Consider the following 20,030-nt stretch of genomic DNA (forward strand, 5'->3'; position numbering starts at 1 on the left):
GCCAAGATGCCCACAGGCACCATGTTGGGGATTCCCGCACTAACAGGTTGGCTTACGACCAGACTGTTTGGTTTCTGTTGTCTATAATGTATATTTTATTCCATCTGCTATTTTCTATGGGTTAGATACAGCCAGTTTTTTCACACCCTCTCACTTTCTGCAGCCCTCTCAATATCTACAGATATTTTGTCCATGCAGGTCCCATGATCACCAGCATAGCCTTTTGGCAGATCAAAGGGGGCCTTCTCCTCCTGCCCCCTTTTACTAGCAGAAAAGTTTGCTGGATCCAACTCTATGTCTGTATACATAATACAGAATTTTCCCATGCCTGGATGCCTTTGAGTGCACTGGGATATGTATTAATGTAGAAGAAGAAGAGTTGGTCTTTCTCTGCTGACTTTCTCTACCACTTAAGGAAGACTAAAACCAGCTTACAATCACCTTCCCTCCCCCTCCCCACAACAAACACCCTGTAAGGTAGGTGGGGCTGAGAGAGTGTGACTAGCCCAAGGTCACCCAGCTGGCTTCATGTGTAGGAGTGGAGAAACAAATCCAGTTCATCAGATTATCGTCCACCACTCATGTAGAGGACTGGGGAATCAAACCCGGTTCTCCAGATCAGAGTCCACAGCTCCAAACCACCACTGTAGCCTTAACCACTACACTACGCTGGCTAGTTTGGGCAGGCATGTACTAATGCCTCATATTCACCCCTACATGTATGAATGGGCCACTGTAACCAATGCCACAGGCAGAATGCTCACATCACCTCAAGCAAAATCCTCAGTTTGAGTCAATTTATCCATTCATCTATGCTTCCCGATGTGTTGTGAAACCAGGTGCTATACATGCATGTATGAACAAGCCCTACTGTCCTTGTGTAGCATCTTTTTGAAACGTCTAAAGCACTTTATCATGTGTGATATTCCTTGCAATACAGGGACAATTATAGTTGGCACCTGGCCTGTAGCTGACAGGCCGGGTTGCAATGTTGTCAGAAAGAAACTTTACTTAACATTGGGGAGCTGGTATTTGTGTTTCTTAGTAGGTCAGGTGACCATTTTTAAAAAATCGTTTGTTCTAATTGGCACCACTTTCTCTCATGATGTATAAAGTCACATTGTTGGGGCGTGAGATGGCAGTTCTATCAAGGCCAAGGAACGTAGTTGTAGGAGGATGTTCTTTAACCTGTCTGCTCTTTTTTCCCCACAGATGAGGGAGGGGCCTCTAGTTGGGATCTGCCGGGTTGTTCAAAGGTTTTTTAAAAAAATTCTTCTTTGAGTAGCCTGTCATGGCCAGCTTCATCTGAACCAGAAATGTCCACAGGCTTTTGAAAAGGACTGAAGACAGATTTTTGGTTTCCAAGACCCACCAACTTAGATACAACTCAGTTGCTCAGAATAAGTGAAAAACAAATCACAAACCAGGATAATATCTTACCAAAAATATGATTGTTGTCCTTGTGTGGAACCAGTCTCTCATTTCCCTCTGGAAGACGCGAATCCACTGGTTTTTGTAGCTGCACACAGAAATCTACAGACTGATCATTTTCTTTTACCACTTACTTGCATGTACACATATTCAATAGGCAACCAGTTGAAACAATGGGCTAGAAACTGATTACTTGCTCGGGAGGAATTGTTTCATCCTAGGCAAGCGGCTAATTGCAAAGCTGAAGTTAGTTGAAACCAAGAATTTGCCCCTCTTCAAATCACAACAGCAGTCAGACCACACCGTGGAAATCTAAACCAAACCCAAATCATCATGGATTCCTTCCAGTGAAGCTGAGAACCGAAACTAAATGCAATAATTATATCCAATAAAATTAATTAAAATCCTCTCTCATAAAACAGGTTTCTTGAGTGAAGCCACAGCAGCTAGATGGATAAAAGTTTGCAGTGCCGAAAAATGCTGGAACACAGTGTCTGATCTAGTTATGTGCAGGAAAAAGATGCGTAGGAGAGGTCATTCCCAACTCAGCACGGATGTACCGCTGCCATTCCTTAGCATGGTCCTCTGGGACCTTCCTTCAACCTCACAACCATCTTTCTGGCAGAGATTCAGTGTGCATGTGAACATATGTATCATGTCAAAGGGATACTCAAGCTAGTTTTACCAGGAATGCTTCTCCTCAGCTCCCTGAAGCAACTCTTTTACTGGCAAAAGTTCTGCTAGCCTACTTTAGGTATCAACTCTCAGGGGACTTTCCTTCCTCTTCTTCATAGCTGGATTACAGCCAAAAATATTGGGTCCAAGGCGCCTGCAAGCTTGAGCAGCCTGACTTTAAATGCAGATGGTTTAACAAAGATGTTCAAGAAGGGAGCTTGGAATATCCCAATCCCTTATAGGCCTGTATGGCTATTCTTCCAATTTTCATGTTCACAAGCAAGTATTTCTGCTCAGGATCCAGGGAGCCAAACTGCATAAGCAATTGAAATTCTTTAGCCCTTAAGTAGCAGCCACAAGGCAAAGTGTCTGGCTGGATTGGGGCCATGAAGCTGCGGAAGCTGTTAACCCTTCTTTCCTGCGCTGCTTTCTTAACCAATAATGAGCCTCCCTCCCCTGTGTCTTTAAGCCCTGTGTGTGTTTTAAGTGCTGTCAAGTTGCAGCCGACTTATGTTGACCCCTTTTGGGGTTTTCATGGCAAGAGACTAACAGAGGTGGTTTGCCAGTGCCTTCGTCTAGACAGCAACCCTGGTATTCCTTGGTGGTCTCCCATCCAAATACTAACCAGGACTGACCCTGCTTAGCTTCTGAGATCTAACGAGATCAGGCTAGCCTGGACCATCCAGGTCAGGGCCTTTAAGCCCTAGTAGGAGGTAAAAAAAATAAATACAAGTCCCTGTATTGTGCTAGTTTAAGAACCTAGGAGGTACAGACAAGCCGTAATGAGAATTAAACAAGTCCTGACCAAGGTAATGTGCTTATTCTGTTTTGCATTTGTGGTTTCTGTGGAGAGAACAGTACCTGGCAAGATGTCATGGCAGTAGCACATAGTCTTCCATCTCTTTTCCTTTGGAGTGTTTTTTCTCAGCCCAGGACAGCCAGATATTTGGCCTAAGAAATTGGTTTGGAAGTGGGATGAAGGAAGAATTGGGATGGGGAATGTTGCCTATATATGAAGGTGTGCTGAGCTAGTTTGTGAAGCTGAGTCAGCTACACGTGTGTGAATATTTGCATGATCTATACATGGTTTACCAGTGGTGGCTTGTGAGCCAGATATGTCAATCAGAGCAACTTTATACATGTGAGCATACCAAATTTTCAGAAAGGTGTGATGAAAATTTTCCCACTTCTAATAGAGAAAAAAACAATTAAACCTCCTTTCCCACCATTGTGGCCCTGAACCAGATTGCCCAATGTACACACAGCTGATTTTTACAGCCCATAATGTGCTTGGACTGGCCATCCTGCAATGCAGTTCGGCTTTCAGAGAGTGAAAAAGGAGATGAAGATCACTGAATAATCCCCTACAGGTGTATCTTGACCTGCTGTTGAAGAACCCAGAATATATGAGCCACTTGCAGACAAGGCAAGGTCGAGCACACACCCAGCTAGCTTGAGGCAGAACATAATTTACCATTTACAAACATGAGAGTACTCAACAATTTCCCTTGCCTTGCATGTCTGAGTTTGGAAATTCAGTAGAGCAGGGCCAGCTGTCACTGAGTTCATTCAGAACATGGCCATCGTGATATTTCTAGGTATCCCAGTTACTCTGAGCATGGAAGGTCTTCCAAAAGAGGAATGGCTGGAGCTCTTCTCCCTATTATCACGGCACCTAGTAGTGCAAGTCATTTAGCATTTCAAACGTATATTTATTAAAATGTCACAGCACTTAAAACTGGGAGGCACCTCTGCCAAGATTCCAATCTGATAACACGAGATACGACAGCCAGGATGTCACACGTTTGCTTTCCGCCACGTTTCTTACCTATAAATCCTGTCAGAATCTGACAGGAAAACTAGTCAAAATCTTCCAGTCATTATTGTAAGATTTCAGTGTTAAGTCGAGAACTCAGTTACTGACATCTGCAGGAGAAAGCCCAATCGTGCCTGCCCCGCCTGTGAAAAAAATGTACTCACTTCTGCTGAAAGGGCGAGCCGTATTGCGCAAAGCTCATTCCGTGACCTCCCTTCCCTTATGGTTTTGGGAAAGCCGAGTCACTGCAGTCATGCAGTATGAACCAGAGTCCCATTTAACGGCTCGTTGGGTAATATTGGTTTTGAAATCAGGAAACAATGTTGCTTTATGGTGCCTTAATTTGTATACTTTACGCACCCTCCCATCAGAAGAGTGTCATTTGAGTGTCATTTGGTTTGGAGCGGTGGACTCTGATCTGGAGAACTGGGTTTGATTCCCCACTTTTCCACATGAGTGGTGGAGGCTAATCTGGTGAACTGGAAGTACACAAACAGTGATAATAACTCCATTTCGTGAATTGCAGCCCTGTTCCCAGAGTGACATGGCAAACAGCCCTCTCACCTCCTGCCTGATGCCAAATCTACTTCCACAGAGAGAGAGATTGTGGCACTGTACAGCAATGGGGAAAACTTCACTTTTTGAGTCTGACAGATGACGGTTAAAGGCACTTTAGCATGGTCAGAAGAGGACTGTGCATACTTTGTGCTTAATAACAGCCAGCGTGCCATAGTGTCAGTTTGAATGCCAGTTGCATGATTTTGGGCTAGCTAGTCACACACACTCCACCTGACCTACATCAGAGGATTGTTGTGAAGATAAAATGGAGAAGAGGAGAACAACGTAAGCCGCTTTGGTCTCCAAAGGGGAGCCAGCGTGGTGTAGTGGTTAAGAGTGGTGGTTTGGAGCGGTGGACTCTGATCTAGAGAATCGGGTTTGATTCCCCACTCCTCCACATGAGTGGCGGAGGCTAATCTGGTGAACTGGATTTGTTTCCCCACTCCTCCACATGAAGCCAGCTGGGTAACCTTGGGCTAGTCACAGTTCTCTCTGAACTCTCTCAGCCCCACCTACCTCACAAGGTGTCTGTTGTGGGGAAGGGAAGGTGATTGTAAACTGGTTTGATTCTTCCTTAAGTGGTAGAGAAAGTCGGCATATAAAAACCAACTCTTCTTCCTCCAATGGGGAGAAAGGTGGGGTATAAATGAATGAATAAATAAATAGGCACAAATAATGCATAACAAGCTATGCGTGTTGCATACATTCAAAATAAAGATTTGCAATGGATTGCTTTTTTCATAAATTGCTTTTTCCAATCGTGGGAAGAAGCAGATTGGTATTCAGGATGCAGAAAACCCATTTCTGGGCCACTGGTCATCTTGGCGGACAGATGTGATAGAAAATGGGGGACGGCTATTGGAGTACAGTTGCAGATTCCAAGGCCCAAAGTACAAATGTATTAAGTCTAACAGTAACTTGTGTTAACCATGCAAACTCTTTTTGTACAATCACAGCGAAGGCTGTGCATATTCTCACAACTACCCCACCACCATTCTGTGCCACGTCAACTCAGATTTCACACCTATGGATTGGACAAAATTTTCCAGCAGCTCCATGAAACCTTGCTGCCTCCCATCTCCATGAAGTGGTGCTCCTGGGGAATAGGGGAGCCCTGAGAGATAGCAATCTTAAGTAGGCTCACTCAGAAATCCTCAGGTGTATTCAATGGGACCTCCTCCCAGGAAAGTGTTCTTACAATTGCACTGTTAGCCTGGATCCAACCCAAGGGCACTTGAATTCTGTAACAGGTGCAAATTGATAGCTTTACATAAACTATTCTTTTCATGAAGTCCTCTACTTCTAATCATACAGGAGACCAAAAAACTGTGCAGGAAACTCAAGTATTTTCCCATGGAGAGCATCTGCAAAAATTGTCTGGCAGATAGATGGCTGCAAATAGCTGTGAGGGCAGGAAGGGAGCCAAGCCCCACATCGTGAGCAGCAAGACCTCTTTGCTACTTCCATCTAACTTTGGAGGATAACTTAAAAGGGACTTTGATGGTTCAGCTTTATAGTTTGCTAAAATGCTATAAAGTGAACTTGGACCTTTGCTTATCCCACCAAGGAGAACAAAGTTTACACAGCTGCATTCAACTATATTAGATCATACTGATAAAATATCTGTTCAGTCTTAGAACTACCCAGTTATGTCCAATTACTTGGACTTAAAAGTATTTCAGGCTTCAATCCTAAATACACACTATTAAGCAGTCCCAGGAAACTCAGTGGGCTTCCTTTTTGAGTAAACAGATGTTGGATCAGTCTGGTTGTTACAAAAGAAAGGTACATTTTACACAGAAGGTTAATTGGAAGATGCAGAAATAGAAAGTAGCCTGAGTTTCCAGTGCTGATAGGAAAGTACACACCACAACTGGCTACCAAGAAGAAAGAGGGTTGAGCACTTGGGGAGTAGAGTTGATGCTTCATGGTATTTCAACATTTTGTGGTCTAATTACTTTAAAGACTCCAGGATGATGTCTATGATTACTATCATGCATGAACGCCTCCCAAATCCTTCCTGTCAGCTTTTCCTTGGATTGCACAATCTACATTTCCCAGAAACCTTTGAGAGATGCGGTCCTTCTAAAAAAGCTCCTAATCTGACACCCATTCTATTTAACAGTGCCCCAGCTGCAGTCATCCAGGGATAGCACTGCAGTAGCAGAGAGGACAACCATGAAATCCCCCACCTCCATTCATAATACTATTTCCAAGAAATATTTAAGCACCTCCATATTTGGTACCAGCTAGAACTACAAAGGTTCCAGCTGTTTCTTCTCAAAGGAGCAAGCTTCATTCCACAAAGATCAAAAGCAGAAATGAGAGCCAGCGTGGTGCAGTGGTTAAGAGCTGTGGACTCTAATCTGGAGAACTAGGTTTGATTCTTCACTCCTCCACTTAAAGCCTGCTGGATGACCTTGGGCTAGTCACAGTTCTCTCAGAACTCTCAGCCTCATCTACTGTACAAGGTGCCTGATGTGGTGAGGGGGAAGGGAACGTGATTATAAGCCACTTTGAGATGTCTTGAGGTAGAGAAAAGTGGGGTATAAAAACTAACTCTTCTTCTGGGGAACACGTTTTTGTTTTCTTTAAGAGATCAATTTAAGATTTGCCACTTTAGACTGATTCTTTTTTTTTGCTTTTGTTACTTTGTAAAATGCACGTACAATTATCTGTTGTGCTTCTGCTCTTGCAAAGTTTTTTGTTCTAAAGTTTTCCAAGGTTTTCCATATATATCAATCTTACAAGAAGTCAACACAGCCCTGAATCACAATTCCCCACCATCTCCCATCCCTTTTCCTGTCGTTTGAATCCAATCACCACCCTAGAAGTATAATTGATTTGAAAGCATCGCTCATGCATTCAACCATTTACAAAAAGAGTTTAGATTCTGCCCTTCTGTTAATTCTAGCCTCTCATACTGTCAGAACCAAGAGATTCTTCATCCACTGGTAAATGGGGGAAGAGTTACTGGTACTTTTTAGTGTTGGAGACCACACTTTCAGCCGCGGTTGATATTCTGAAGAGTTATGTACATAAATGAACACTAATTAGTCAGACCAGTACGTAGCCTAATGTTAAGTTGTTAAGTGAACAAGTGATTATCAATTTTGCATTCTGTCCCACTCTGGAAATTTAGAGTTCAGATCAGCCCTTCCTGCCTCCTACAGGAAGACCTTAGTTTGGAACCCTTCATTTCCAGTATTCTATCAACAGGCAGAAATTAAGACTATCCAGTGTAGCACCCCAACTGAGAAGAGCTTTATGTATTACATGGCATAATCAGAAGCAAACACTGTGCAACTGGCCCTGTATATTGTAGGCTGGCACATCCTAAAAAGAAACTCATGAATCTTTCTTCTTCATGTATCATAAATGACAGATGTACACAAAGGCTATGGGTTGGATCTTACCAGCTTTTTCAGTTTCATCTAATGCCCCTACTGATGACAGTCCCCTTCCCACATAGATTTCGTCCATGAAGATCCCACAATCCCTTTTTCACCATCAAAAAAAATGGTTGGATACAACCCTGCGTGCCTGCTCCACTGGAGAAATATAGCAATTTTCTTATTAAAATTGTGCACTTGCCATATATAATGTGCAAATCCACTTTGAAAGTCAACTCACACATTACTTTGTACTGGGACACAACACACAATCAACTCTCAGTTCAGCCATAGACTCACTGGATGGCCTGGGGTAGTTATAACATTCTTATCTTCAGTTCCCCATCTTTAAAACGAGAATCAAAAAGACCTCCCAAAGAATCAGAGTTGGAAGGGACCACCAGGGCCATCAAGTCCAACCCCCTGCACAATGCAGGAAATTCACAACTACCTCCCCCCTCCACACCCCTAGTGACCAGAAGATGGTCAAGATGCCCTCCCTCTCATCATCTGCCTAAGGTCACAGAATCAGCATTGCTGACAGATGGCCATCTAACCTCTTCTTAAAAACCTCCAGGGAAGGAGAGCTTACCACCTCCCGAGGAAGCCTGTTCCACTGAGGAACCGCTCTGTTAGAAAATTCTTCCTAATGTCTAGACGGAAACTCTTTTGATTTAATTTCAACCTGTTGGTTCTGGTCCGACCTTCTTGAGCAACAGAAAACAACCTGGCACCCTCCTCTATATGACAGCCCTTCAAGTACTTGAACATGGTTATCATATCCCCTCTCCGTCTTCTCCTCTTCAGGCTAAACATACCCAGCTCCTCCAACCTTTCCTCATAGGACTTGGTCTCCAGACCCCTCACCACCTTTGTTGCCCTTCTCTGGACATGTTCCAGCTTGTCTACATCTTTCTTAAATTGTGGTGCCCAAAACTGAACACAGTACTCTAGTTGAGGTCTAACCAGAGCAGAGTAAAGCGATACCATCACTTTGCGTGATCTGGACACTATACTTCTGTTGCTACAGCCCAAGACTGCGTTTGCCTTTTTAGTTACCGCATCACACTGCTGACTCATGTTCAGTGTTTGGTCTACTAAGACCCCAAGATCCTTTTCACACACACTACTGCTCAAACAAGTCTCCCCCATCCTATAATTATGCATTTGATTTTTCCTACCTAAATGCAGAACTTTACATTTCTCTTTGTTGAAGTGCATTTTACTAGTTCTAGCCTATTTCTCCAGCCTGTCAAGATCATCCTGCATCTTGGCTCTGTCTTCTACCGTATTTGCTACCCCTCCCAATTTAGTATCATCTGCAAATTTAATAAGCATCCCCTCTATTCCTTCATCCAACTCATTTATAAAGATGTTGAACAACACAGGGCCCAGCACTGATCCCTGAGGAACTCCACTAGTCACTTCTCTCCAAGTGGACGAGGAACCATTAACTAGCACTCTTTGGGTACGATCCGTCAACCAGTTGCAGATCCATCTAACAATAATAGGATCTAACCCACATTTTCCCAACTTGTCAACTAGAATACTATGTGGAACCTTATCAAAAGCCTTACTGAAATCTAGATAAACTATGTCTACAGCATTCCCCTGATCCAGCAAGGTAGCAACTTTCTCAAAAAAGGAGATAAGATTAGTCTGACATGACTTATTCTTGAGAAACCCATGCTGGCTCTTAGTGATCAGATCCATCCTTTCTAAATGCTCAAGGACGGACTGTTTGATGATTTGTTCAAACACTTTTCCTGGTATAGAAGTCAAGCTGATGGTCGGTAGTTACCCGGATCCTAAAGATGTTAGGAGGATGAACAAGAATATTATGTTACTAGTCTGATTAAGGGATAGGGTTTGAATCTAAAACGCCACACTATGGGTTGGATCCCACCTAAAATTTCCACATGTGCAGATGATTTTTGTTATGTATCCCCGTAATTATGGCAGATCTATGCTTCTCTCTGCAAGTTATTCCTAGCTGGGGTCCCCTTTTCCACAGGAGAAACATTTGAGCTGCAGTGGGATTAGGGAAAGTCATGCTCTGGTGGATGGCAATTCTTCAATCTGTGACAATTTTAGGTAGGATCTAAAACAAAAAAACATATGATAGATTCTCTTATCTTGTGCAAGGATTTTGTAAACATTCCCAGAATTGTAGTTAGCGGGCTGGAGGGTACCTATCATAATGATCATTGTGTGCCATTAGCCAACGACAGGAGTGAACAAAGTGCACCATGCCGGATGATTTTTTCATTCAAAAACACGCACCAAATATTTGTTTCACACGCTCTCACAGACCGTCAAGATCACACGAGCTGACCCATGGCCCAGTTTTTCTTTGTTTACTAGAAAGGTCAAATGTTGGGAAGCAAACTCAGGAAGGCCTAAAAACCGGAGTTCATACTATACCATTTTAAATTTGTGAAATAAGCCTTAAAAAAAACCACAGGCATAAATAAACCAGGCATAAACTATCCAACCGCTGGATTTATATGAGTCACGGCTTGCAAACTTTCCAAAACTGTTGCCAAATTAAATTTTACACTGGAACTGAATATGCAAGCAGTATTTTTTTTTAAGTGTCAGTCAACTGTCAGGAGCTATAAAGAGCTTTCTACAGCTCCACACAATAAGCCTCGGTCTCTCTAAAGGGTAATTTTGTCATACCAAACCCAGTAGGCCTGAGTACACGAAGAAGCAGATCGAGGGAAAGAGAAGAGACTAGGCTCATGTGAGCACACAGACAGCAACCATAAGTGCACATTGTTGCCTTATACTGAGTCAGACCACTGATCTACCAGGGTCAGTATTGCCTACTCTGGCTGACAGCTGCTCACTAAGGTCTCAGGGCAAAGATCTTCCGCATCGCCTATTAGCTCATTCTTTGAACTGGAAGTACCAGGGATTGAACCTGGGACCTTCTGCAAAACAGGTGCTCTAGCCTGAATCACAGCCTCCCCATAAAACCATATAAAAAGCAAGAAGCCTAAAAGGGTTGGGGAAGGGTGCCCTGATACCATGCACAGAATTTGATGGGTGGGGAGAAACATTTAAACAGAGTAGCCCTGTGAGTTTGCAAGGGTCATGCACACAGTCAAATCACAGGTTCCCTGAAGACTGGACCGTGGCATTTCTACCACTCACCCCTCTTTAAGCAGCTTCCACACCAAAGCTGAAATATGTTTTTTAAACAGGGTGATTTAAAATCAGTTGGAAGGAGAGAGAGGTCTTAAAACATTCAGTTGAGATAGGGTGTACACCCTAAAACCGAGGAGAAGCAGAAAAGTAATTTGTTACTCTACCCAAAGGCAGAAGGACAAACTGACATACGCATGCAGCAGAGGTAAAAATTAATGAACCACCCTTGTCAATTTCCCATGCAATTTTCTTCCATACCCTTGAATGCACCAATGTTTAGCTATATAACACTGCTACTCTTTTAATTCAGTACAAGTTTTTGCAAACTACTGTAAGACTGCAGTCCATTTAAACTTTTAAAGAGAAAACATAATAGACCATAGTACTACGACTTTCAGTGAGTCAAACATAAAATATCTCCATGAGATGCAATTCTCTTCAGTTTGAGACATTTCTGAAAGTGCAAAATGATGCCCTCAGTTTTCAAAATAACAAGCCCAAAGTAATTCCAAGAAGCATTTCAAGAGGTGCACTCTTTCAGAACTAATTCTGCTAAATGTACAAAAACAACCAATGTATGTTACTTCACCTAAAATCACCCTTTCTACAAACAGTACTCTCTCTTTTTTTGTGCTGATGGGAACTCAGTGAACACAACAAACATTCGCAGTATCATGTGGTTTTAATTTTCATTTTCTTAGTGACAGCCAAATAGGGAACAGTGACTACAATCCAACCACTTTTAACAGAATACCAAAACACAGTATTTTGAATCAGTTGTCTTCTTCAAACAGTTATGGTTGTAATTCTTAAGTCAGTTGTTCCAAACAGCTGGTATAAAATCAGGGCAAGAGGGTTTGAAGATTTCAAACACTTTGTTTCAGAGCCTAGACCAATAAATCCTTTTTAATTATTAAGATTTGTTGCTTACAAAAACAGCATTTATCAGCCGACTCATGAAAAGGGCTGACTACTTACTAGATATAACTTGGGAACCAATATTGGATGGTCATACAATAGCTAAATTTGAGTGTTTCCCTTGTCTAGAATTTACCTTTAACCGAACAGTTCAAAAATACTTTTCCAGTCATTAGTCAGAACTGATCTGCATTCCATCCTTACCCATGTCAAGTCTCCATTATTCTGAATGAAAAGTCATTTGCATATTCATATTAAATGCTGGCTTCAAATATTGATGGCTTTCAGGCACTTTTTGTCTGAGTTTTCTCTTGTATCTTCAGTTCCTTGGCTGCACACTTAGAGTTGAATGCCTTCAACATTTCTCTAACTGTCAAGTTGGCGCCTTTCATAACCAGTCGGTCACCATCAGCTGTAAAGGAAATAGTACAATTTACAATACAGAAGGGGTGAAGTGAAGATATGAATTAAAAATGGCTAAATGAATGCATGGTCCCTTGCTCTTGGCTAAATGTACTCAATACAATCTAATTTTAGTAAATACAGATAATTCAAGCTAACTGCACAGAGATCACATTTAGTCCTATCATACTGCTTTCTAGAATGTGATTACTTAGGATAATGTATTTGCATTGACAACCTATTGTTTGACCACTGATAAATTTGAGGTAGTAAATACAAGAAGCCAGGATCCAAGCAGGCCAGTTTGTGCACCAAATATGCACATGTTCATGCTACTGATTTTTCCTCTCAACAGAAACACTCATCATGTGTTGAATGCTACACTAATAGTGTTGTGTATATGTGTGCCGTCAAGTCAAAGATGACTTATGGCGACCCCATAGGGTTTTCAAGGCAAGAGATGTTCTGAGGTGGTTTGCCTCCGTGGGGGCTGAGCAAGTTCTGAGAGAACTATGACTGGCCCAAGGTCACCCAGCAGGCTTCATGTGGAGGAGCGGGGAATTGAACCCAGTTCTCCAGATTAGAGTCCGCCACTCTTAACCACCACACCACACCAGCTTTTCTGGGGTGGGGTGTGGGAGGTGAGGTGGTTCTTGTTCCCCCTTTTTTCAAACCCTCACAAATTTTCCTGTCACCAGTAGCTGAGGGGAGGTTTTAATATTCTTTAATCCCCACAGTCTGTCACCCCTCCAGGTGAAATAGAGAGGCTAAGAGGGTGAAGCTGATTTTAAAAGTATGAATAAAAATGAATAAAATGAAGACTTCAGGGCTGTTTCAACAAACTATTTTTTTGCTCACGTGAGTTGTACCCAACTTTCTAAAACACCAGCTTTCACACTGTAAACATAACATACAAGCCAAGAAATTATGGTTATTGGACACTATTACATTTCATGATCCTGAAAGCCTTTTTCCAACTTCTAAGACTGGGGGAGTTGATGGTGGCCAATTAGCATGATAATGTATATAGCATGGTAACAAATAGGGACTTGGAGATGACCAGGATGACTTGCATGGTCAGCAAACATTAAAGCTAAGGGCAGAAAATACATTACCAAGAACATGCACCTGTTGTTGACTCTCCTTCTTATTTGTCAATAACATTGTCAAAGAACCTTCAGATCCTTATCCTCGCCTCTTCCTCAGAATTATAAAGTGTTGTCATTTATCAGTTGATGAAATGGTAATACTTCTAAACTGCAGTTCTAAACAGAGTTATAGTCTAAGTCCACTGAAGTCTTCTTAGGATTGCACTGTCCTATACTCAATGACTTATGAAGCCTATTTTTAAAATGTGAGATTACTGGTCTCCATTAATTACTTTAAAACTAGAACTGCTGATTTGGGCAAGTGACTAAGGGTACAGAAATGGGTGATTAATAACCAACAAGTTATTACTTCTAAGTCTCTTGGAATCAATTTCTATTTCCTAGAAATGTTTTTATGTAAAAACGTTTCTATTAAACAGGTGGTATTAAATTCACAAGCCAGACTTAATTTTCTCTGGACCAAAAACTGGGCATTTGATAGATTCCAAGAGTCGACATTTGGGGGAGAAAGGCCTGTGACAAATGGTGGAAGTTTTGGGGCATGGGAGATTTCAAAATGTTAGAATCAATTCCTTTGGCTGAAGAATGGTTTGGGTCTCACCTCAGAGCAGCCATACATTTATGATTATCTATTGGCAATAATGGTATAATGTGTCTGATGACAGCCTTCTGGTTATATTTTGCACAATGAACGGTCAGTGGAGGTTGGGACAGGCAGCATCTTCTTATTCAGCATGCATGTGGTCTGGTCAGGGAAGCTCAGGAGTTAACTGTAGCTATAAATATTATTAATACCATTTTTCAGCAGCATGCTTCGGCCACTATTAGAGTAACTTCATTTCTCAAATCACTGTTTGAAAGCTACATTGAGCCACCTAGCGGCCTCCAAGCGTACTGTCACAAGGTGGCATCCCTGCACTTTTCTCTATTTCTCTTTACTTTCATCACCTGCGTGACAGCTCAGAAAGACTTAAGGGTGATGATCAAGTTCTCGCCTCTTTGCATGGCTCACAGAAAGAAAAGGTTGCTGCACCAGAGAGAAGGATGGTAACAAGGTTCTGATGACACATCAAGAGAAGAAGAAGAGTTGGTTTTTATATGCCGACTTTCTCTACCACTTAAGGAAGACTCAAACCGGCTTACAATCACCTTCCCTTCCCCTCACAGACACCTTGTGAGGTAGGTGAGGTTGAGAGAGTGTGACTTGCCCAAGGTCACCCAGCTGGCTTCATGTGTAGGAGTGGGGAAACAAATCAAATTCACCAGATTAGCCTCCACCGCATCTGTGGAGGAGTGGGGAATCATGTGGAGGAGTAGGGAGTCTCCAGATCAGACTCCACCGTTCCAAACCACCACTCTTAACCACTACACCACGCTGGAGCCTGTGCTTTTATCATGCATCATCAGCTTCTGAGAAAAGCAACAGATGCTGCCAAAGGTTACAATGGTTTTTAAAACAAAGGAATATGAGCAAGAAAAAAAATACACATTTGAGAAATATACTGGGTTGAGAATAGTTTGGTTTTTCTCTATGAGGACCCTCAAGTAAAATAGGTTGGGACTCACTTTTCTGAAATGCAAAGCCAAGGAAGAGTTATGATTTTTCAGACAAGGAAGGGTTGCTCTTGAAATCTTGGGGACAGGTTATTCTTTAGACAACGGCCTAGCTGCTGAAGCATTCAGCTTTGCAACAGAGTAAATAAATAATAAATCCAAAGAGAGCTGCAACCATTAACATTTAAACATTAAACGCATATAAATTGCATAAACATAAAAACATAAAAGCTTAAGAACATTTTTAGTCAGGTCAAAAGGAGGCAGACTACTGTTTTAAGAGCCCCTGCTTCAAGCTCTAAAAGAGGGATTATTATCTTACCAAATAGAATGTTTATTACTGGTTCTGATCCATCGTGTTTCACTTCTGTTTTCAAGTCACAGTTGTTGTTGGACGCATAGGCTTTTTTCGTGTGCAAACATTGGAGGAAGTTTCTGATCAGGGAATATGGAAACATAGATCAGTGCCACAAAGAACATACAAAGCCCTTCATGGTCTTTGCCCCTCTTAATTGCAGGACTGCCTCTGCCCGCAATGCTCAGCCATGACAACTTTGCTCATATCAGCAGGGGCTTCTGCAGCTGCCAACCTGCTATTGGGCATAATCAACAATTACCCATACCATGCTTTCTCCACTGCGGCTTATGAAATGGCCCACCCAAGAAGGTCAGCAGTCTCTCCTGGCTTTCTGCAAACTATGCAAAACTGAATTATTCAAGAGGGCTTTTCTGCACAGATAATAGGGTTGCACGGTGCAATGTGGTTTACAAACTTACTTGGCTAAATGATTAGAAACTGTGGTCTATCCTGCTACGTACAGCTTATTGTAAGTAGGTTCCTATTTTACGATGGGACAAGAATTGTTTTTTAACTTACAAAATTAAATGAATAAGTGGCATTTTAAAGAATCCCAGTAGAATACATTTACTATTAGAAAACACCCAAAGTAAGAGTGCTGCAAACCCCAGCTATTACGGCCTGTACTGTCAAGATTCTGGCCTGAATCCACTGCCATCCAGCCATACTAGTTACAAAAATTTTAAGTCAGGGGAAGGGTCTAAGGGTCTGTCAGACTATTGAGTCTGGTTGCACAAGCAAGGCCCAAACCATCTCAGGCATATTGTGTAGTTATGACCAGAGTAGGGCTGTGTCATGGAACCATCTGACAGCCGCTGAGATCCATTCTCAGCATATGCACATTGACCAGATACAAAAAGCACTTCCTTCACCACACAATAACCAAAGCCCATGGTTCACCTGGTTTTTGGTGCCAGTCAGTTTAATAGCTCACAAAGTGCGCCTTCAAGGCAAGATGACCTATGGCTGTTACCTTTTTCCTGAGTGGAGATCTGAGCCCTTTAAACCCTACAGAACAACAGGAAAAGCTCCCCGCCTCAACAGCACTGCATTTTCATTTCAAAAAAAGTTTCAGCTGCTGAATCTGTCTTTAGTTAGAGAAGCATTTACAAGGGGAAAAGAGACTCTTGACCCCTGCCATCTTATTTCTGTTTCAGAAATGCGTGGCTGAGACCCAGGGAAAGTTGACTGGGGTTGCCAACTTCCAGGTGGCAGCTGGAGCTCTCCTGGGATTACAACTGATCTCCAGGCGACAGAGATCAGTTCATCTGGAGAACACGGCCACTTTAGAAGGTGGACTCTGTGGTATTACACCCAGCTAAGGTCCCTCCCCCAAACCCCACCCTCCTCAGGCTCCCCCCAACCCAATCTCCAGGTGTTTCCCAACCCAGAGAAGCAACCTTAGAAGGCGATGGATGCAAAACATACATGTGCTACATTCAAACTAAAGACAATGCATTGACCTGGGCTGAATACAGACCTTGCATTCAAGGCTCATTACCAATGCTGATTTCTCCACACCCATCTCTCCCCTGGACATCACAGACTCTTCTGCATACCACACCTCATCCCATCACGCCTGCTATTCACATTGACAAACTAATGCTTGTCTGAATTCCCTCTCCTCTACTTAAAGACAGATGGATTCACGTTCTAGCTGTATCTGAAGAAGTGAGCTGCGGCTCACGAAAGCTCATAACCCTGCCAGGAAATATTTTTGTTAGCCTTTAAGGTGCTACTGGGCTCTTGCCCTTTTCCAATACACGTGCTACAGACGGTCTCCTCACCTGGTGCTTTCCACGTTGGACTCGAAGGGGCAGAAGCGGACCACGATGCTCTTCACCTGCTTGAGTGCCACGCCGGCCTTTTTGGGCAGCACGAACGCCATCTTCCTTTGCTCCGCCCTGCCAGGAGCGGCGGGCGGCGACTGCCGGAAGACTACAATTCCCAGAGTTCCGTCGCGCCCGTCAAGAAAGAAGAAGCCGCCGCTGCCACCTCCCATTGCTTGTGGGCGGAGCCTCGGCTCGGCTCTTCAGTCGCTCTGCGCGAGCTGATTCGATGGTTCTTTGGACCTCCTGTTTGTTAACGCGGCGAACCAGACCGGCGCCGTCGCGCAGCAGGAACCTTGCTAGAAATCTGCATTTCTTGACGTTCCTTAAAAAGAAAAAAGGTTTTGTTATGTGCAGTTAATTCGTGCCTCGAAGAGGGGTTGGGCGAGATCTTTCTTTGCTATATGCCGCTACAGCTGCCCGATTGGTTTATGCAGCAAAATGGAAACTTTCAGAGATACCGGATAAGATGGGCTGGATAAATAAAAGGTTGGAACTAGCAGAAATGGCTCCACTTACGGCATTAGTAAATCAAAAGGAGAATAAAGAATTTGTGGGAGAATGGGAGGCATGGACTATATATTGTCAAAATGCATTTAAATTGGGAAGTATTGAGGATTATGTTGGGTTCTAATTCAGTTGATTAAGGTAGAAATACTGTTAAGATTAATGATTTAGATTTTAAGAATTGCAACCTGATTTATATATGAAGTATTGTATTGAATAGGAAATTAAGTGCAAAGGGGACAATAAAGTTATCAAAAAGATAGAGGAGGAGAGAGGGGAAGTCAACGTAAATATATGAATTAATTAGTTATATAGAATAGAGAAATATTGTTAATGTCATATAATTATCTCAATGAATGATGGAAACTACTGTAATATAAAAAATGTTATAAAAAAAAGAAGAGGGGTTGGGCGTCCCTAGACCCCAAAATATGGCTTTACAGCTTGCCTTGGAATCTAGTAGGGGAGCTGCTCTGCGGGGAAAATTGGCATTGCAGAAACAATGATTTCGCAGCTGGGTTTGGAACCTAGCTGAGAAGCAGCTGCTCGTGCGTGTGAGTTTGTGTGTATGTCCAATCCCAGTGGTTTGACGTTCAGGCGTCAGCTTTAGCCATAGTTTCGAGCTGACTCAAAAGTCCACGCCCGCCCCAGAAGCTGGTTCCCTTTTTGATAACTTCAACTGCAGTGAAGCGCAGAGGGATGAACGAGAATAGGATTCGCGCCTGCTGAAATTTTCTCTGCCAGCAGTGCTGTGTCGTTTTTTAAGGAAGAAGGCGTCCTGCAAACCCAGGCAGTTGCAGTAGAGCAATATCATGGAATGGGAGTAGGGAAGGATAAACAAACAAATATTTAACCATGTTTAAAAAAGGAATGCAGGTGGAATTATTCAAAGTAGTGTATCTGTAGATTTCTGTAAGCCTGATGGTAACATTACTGGGGGCATTCAAGGGAAAAGGAGGGAGACAGGATTTGAAAATCATATTGTTTGATCATAGCAGCCAAAGGACGGACTGTCGCGCACAGCTTGTCTGGACTTCAGGAGTTTACCTGGTAGCAACTTCACACCACGCAGTTCTGCTATGTACAGTTTATTTACAATATCTACACAGAGTCCTTTGGCTGTTAACATTCACAGCTCTGAGCATCAAAGTGCTTCGCCAGCATATATAGTTCAGGCAATAGGTAACTTACATTCACTATACAGACTTATATACACATTCATGACCAATCGCAGTTCACCTGAGATGAGTCATTCTGGAAATCCCCATTCCTGGCTGTACAAACTGGATCAGACCAGCCTCATCACATGACTTAGCTGTCACTCTGATCAGTATGATCTGTTTAGCAAACTGCAGACTAGGCATAACTTTGACATATGTTGACACGCCTCCCTAGTCAAACGTTTGTTAAACACAGCCATTTCTTTAAGTAATGAAACCTTTCAGTATTCAAACATTTCAGTCTCCTGGCTTAGTGCACACCAATCATTCTCATTTCTGGAGACTTGCACCCCTAGGTAATTCTTAATTGGGCCTAGATGTTTCCTGTCTGACCACCTGCGTAAATTCCCTCGCAACTAATCTTGCCTTATATTTAACATTCCCATTTGGCAAGGTTTTGAGTCTGTACAACCAACGGCAACTCAGAGTTTTCTTATCTGCTGGCAATTCAGATAATGAAAATACTTCATTTGACACCAATGAGTGATATTCCGCCTCCATGGCTTGCAGCCAGGCATTTCTCTCTTCTGAGGCTAGACTTAACACATCGTCATACTCAGTTGGAACTTTAACAAATACATGGTTAGCAGTTACACCATACCTTTGAGGTGGAATACCTTTTGTAGATCTAGAGGACACTCTTGGCACTGCTCTCTGATCTGCACTTTGCACACTCTCAGAGTCTGCATGTATTGGTGACTGCACCTCCTGTTTCACCTCTGGCATGTTATCAGAATCATTATTCATAGGTAACAGTACTGTGGATGGTAATTGGTTTGCATGTATCTTAGGCCAATTAGCATCCTCACAGAATGAAGCTGAACGACTGAAACTTAATGCATTCTGGTTATTTACAAAACGGTAAGATTTCATTCCTGTCTGATACCCCAGGAATGTCAACTTTTTTGCTCTTTCACCACCTTTCCTCCGTTGTTTCAGTGGTATATTTACCCATGCTTTACTGCCAAATATCCTGATATGATCCAAACTGGGATCTTTCCCATACAAAGCCTTGTATGGAATGTTATTTGTGGCACTTGTCCAAATTCTATTTGAAATATAACAAGCATTTTTTGCCGCTTCTGCCCAGAACATTTTTGGCAATCCA

General features: G+C 42.6%; 1 protein-coding gene across 1 annotated transcript; it reads right to left on the minus strand.

Annotated features, from left to right (window-relative positions):
• Nucleotides 1–12,160: 12,160 nt before the first annotated feature.
• MRPL53 (mitochondrial ribosomal protein L53) lies at nt 12,161–17,254 on the minus strand. The gene is made up of 3 exons (XM_056854782.1): nt 17,154–17,254; nt 15,331–15,443; nt 12,161–12,355 (listed from the first exon to the last, which is right to left on the minus strand). The coding sequence occupies exons 1-3, from the start codon at nt 17,252–17,254 to the stop codon at nt 12,228–12,230; spliced, it is 342 nt and encodes a 113-aa protein (XP_056710760.1). The 3' UTR covers nt 12,161–12,227.
• Nucleotides 17,255–20,030: the final 2,776 nt, after the last annotated feature.

Source organism: Euleptes europaea, chromosome 8 (assembly GCF_029931775.1).
Source record: "Euleptes europaea isolate rEulEur1 chromosome 8, rEulEur1.hap1, whole genome shotgun sequence".
NCBI lineage: Eukaryota > Metazoa > Chordata > Lepidosauria > Squamata > Sphaerodactylidae > Euleptes > Euleptes europaea.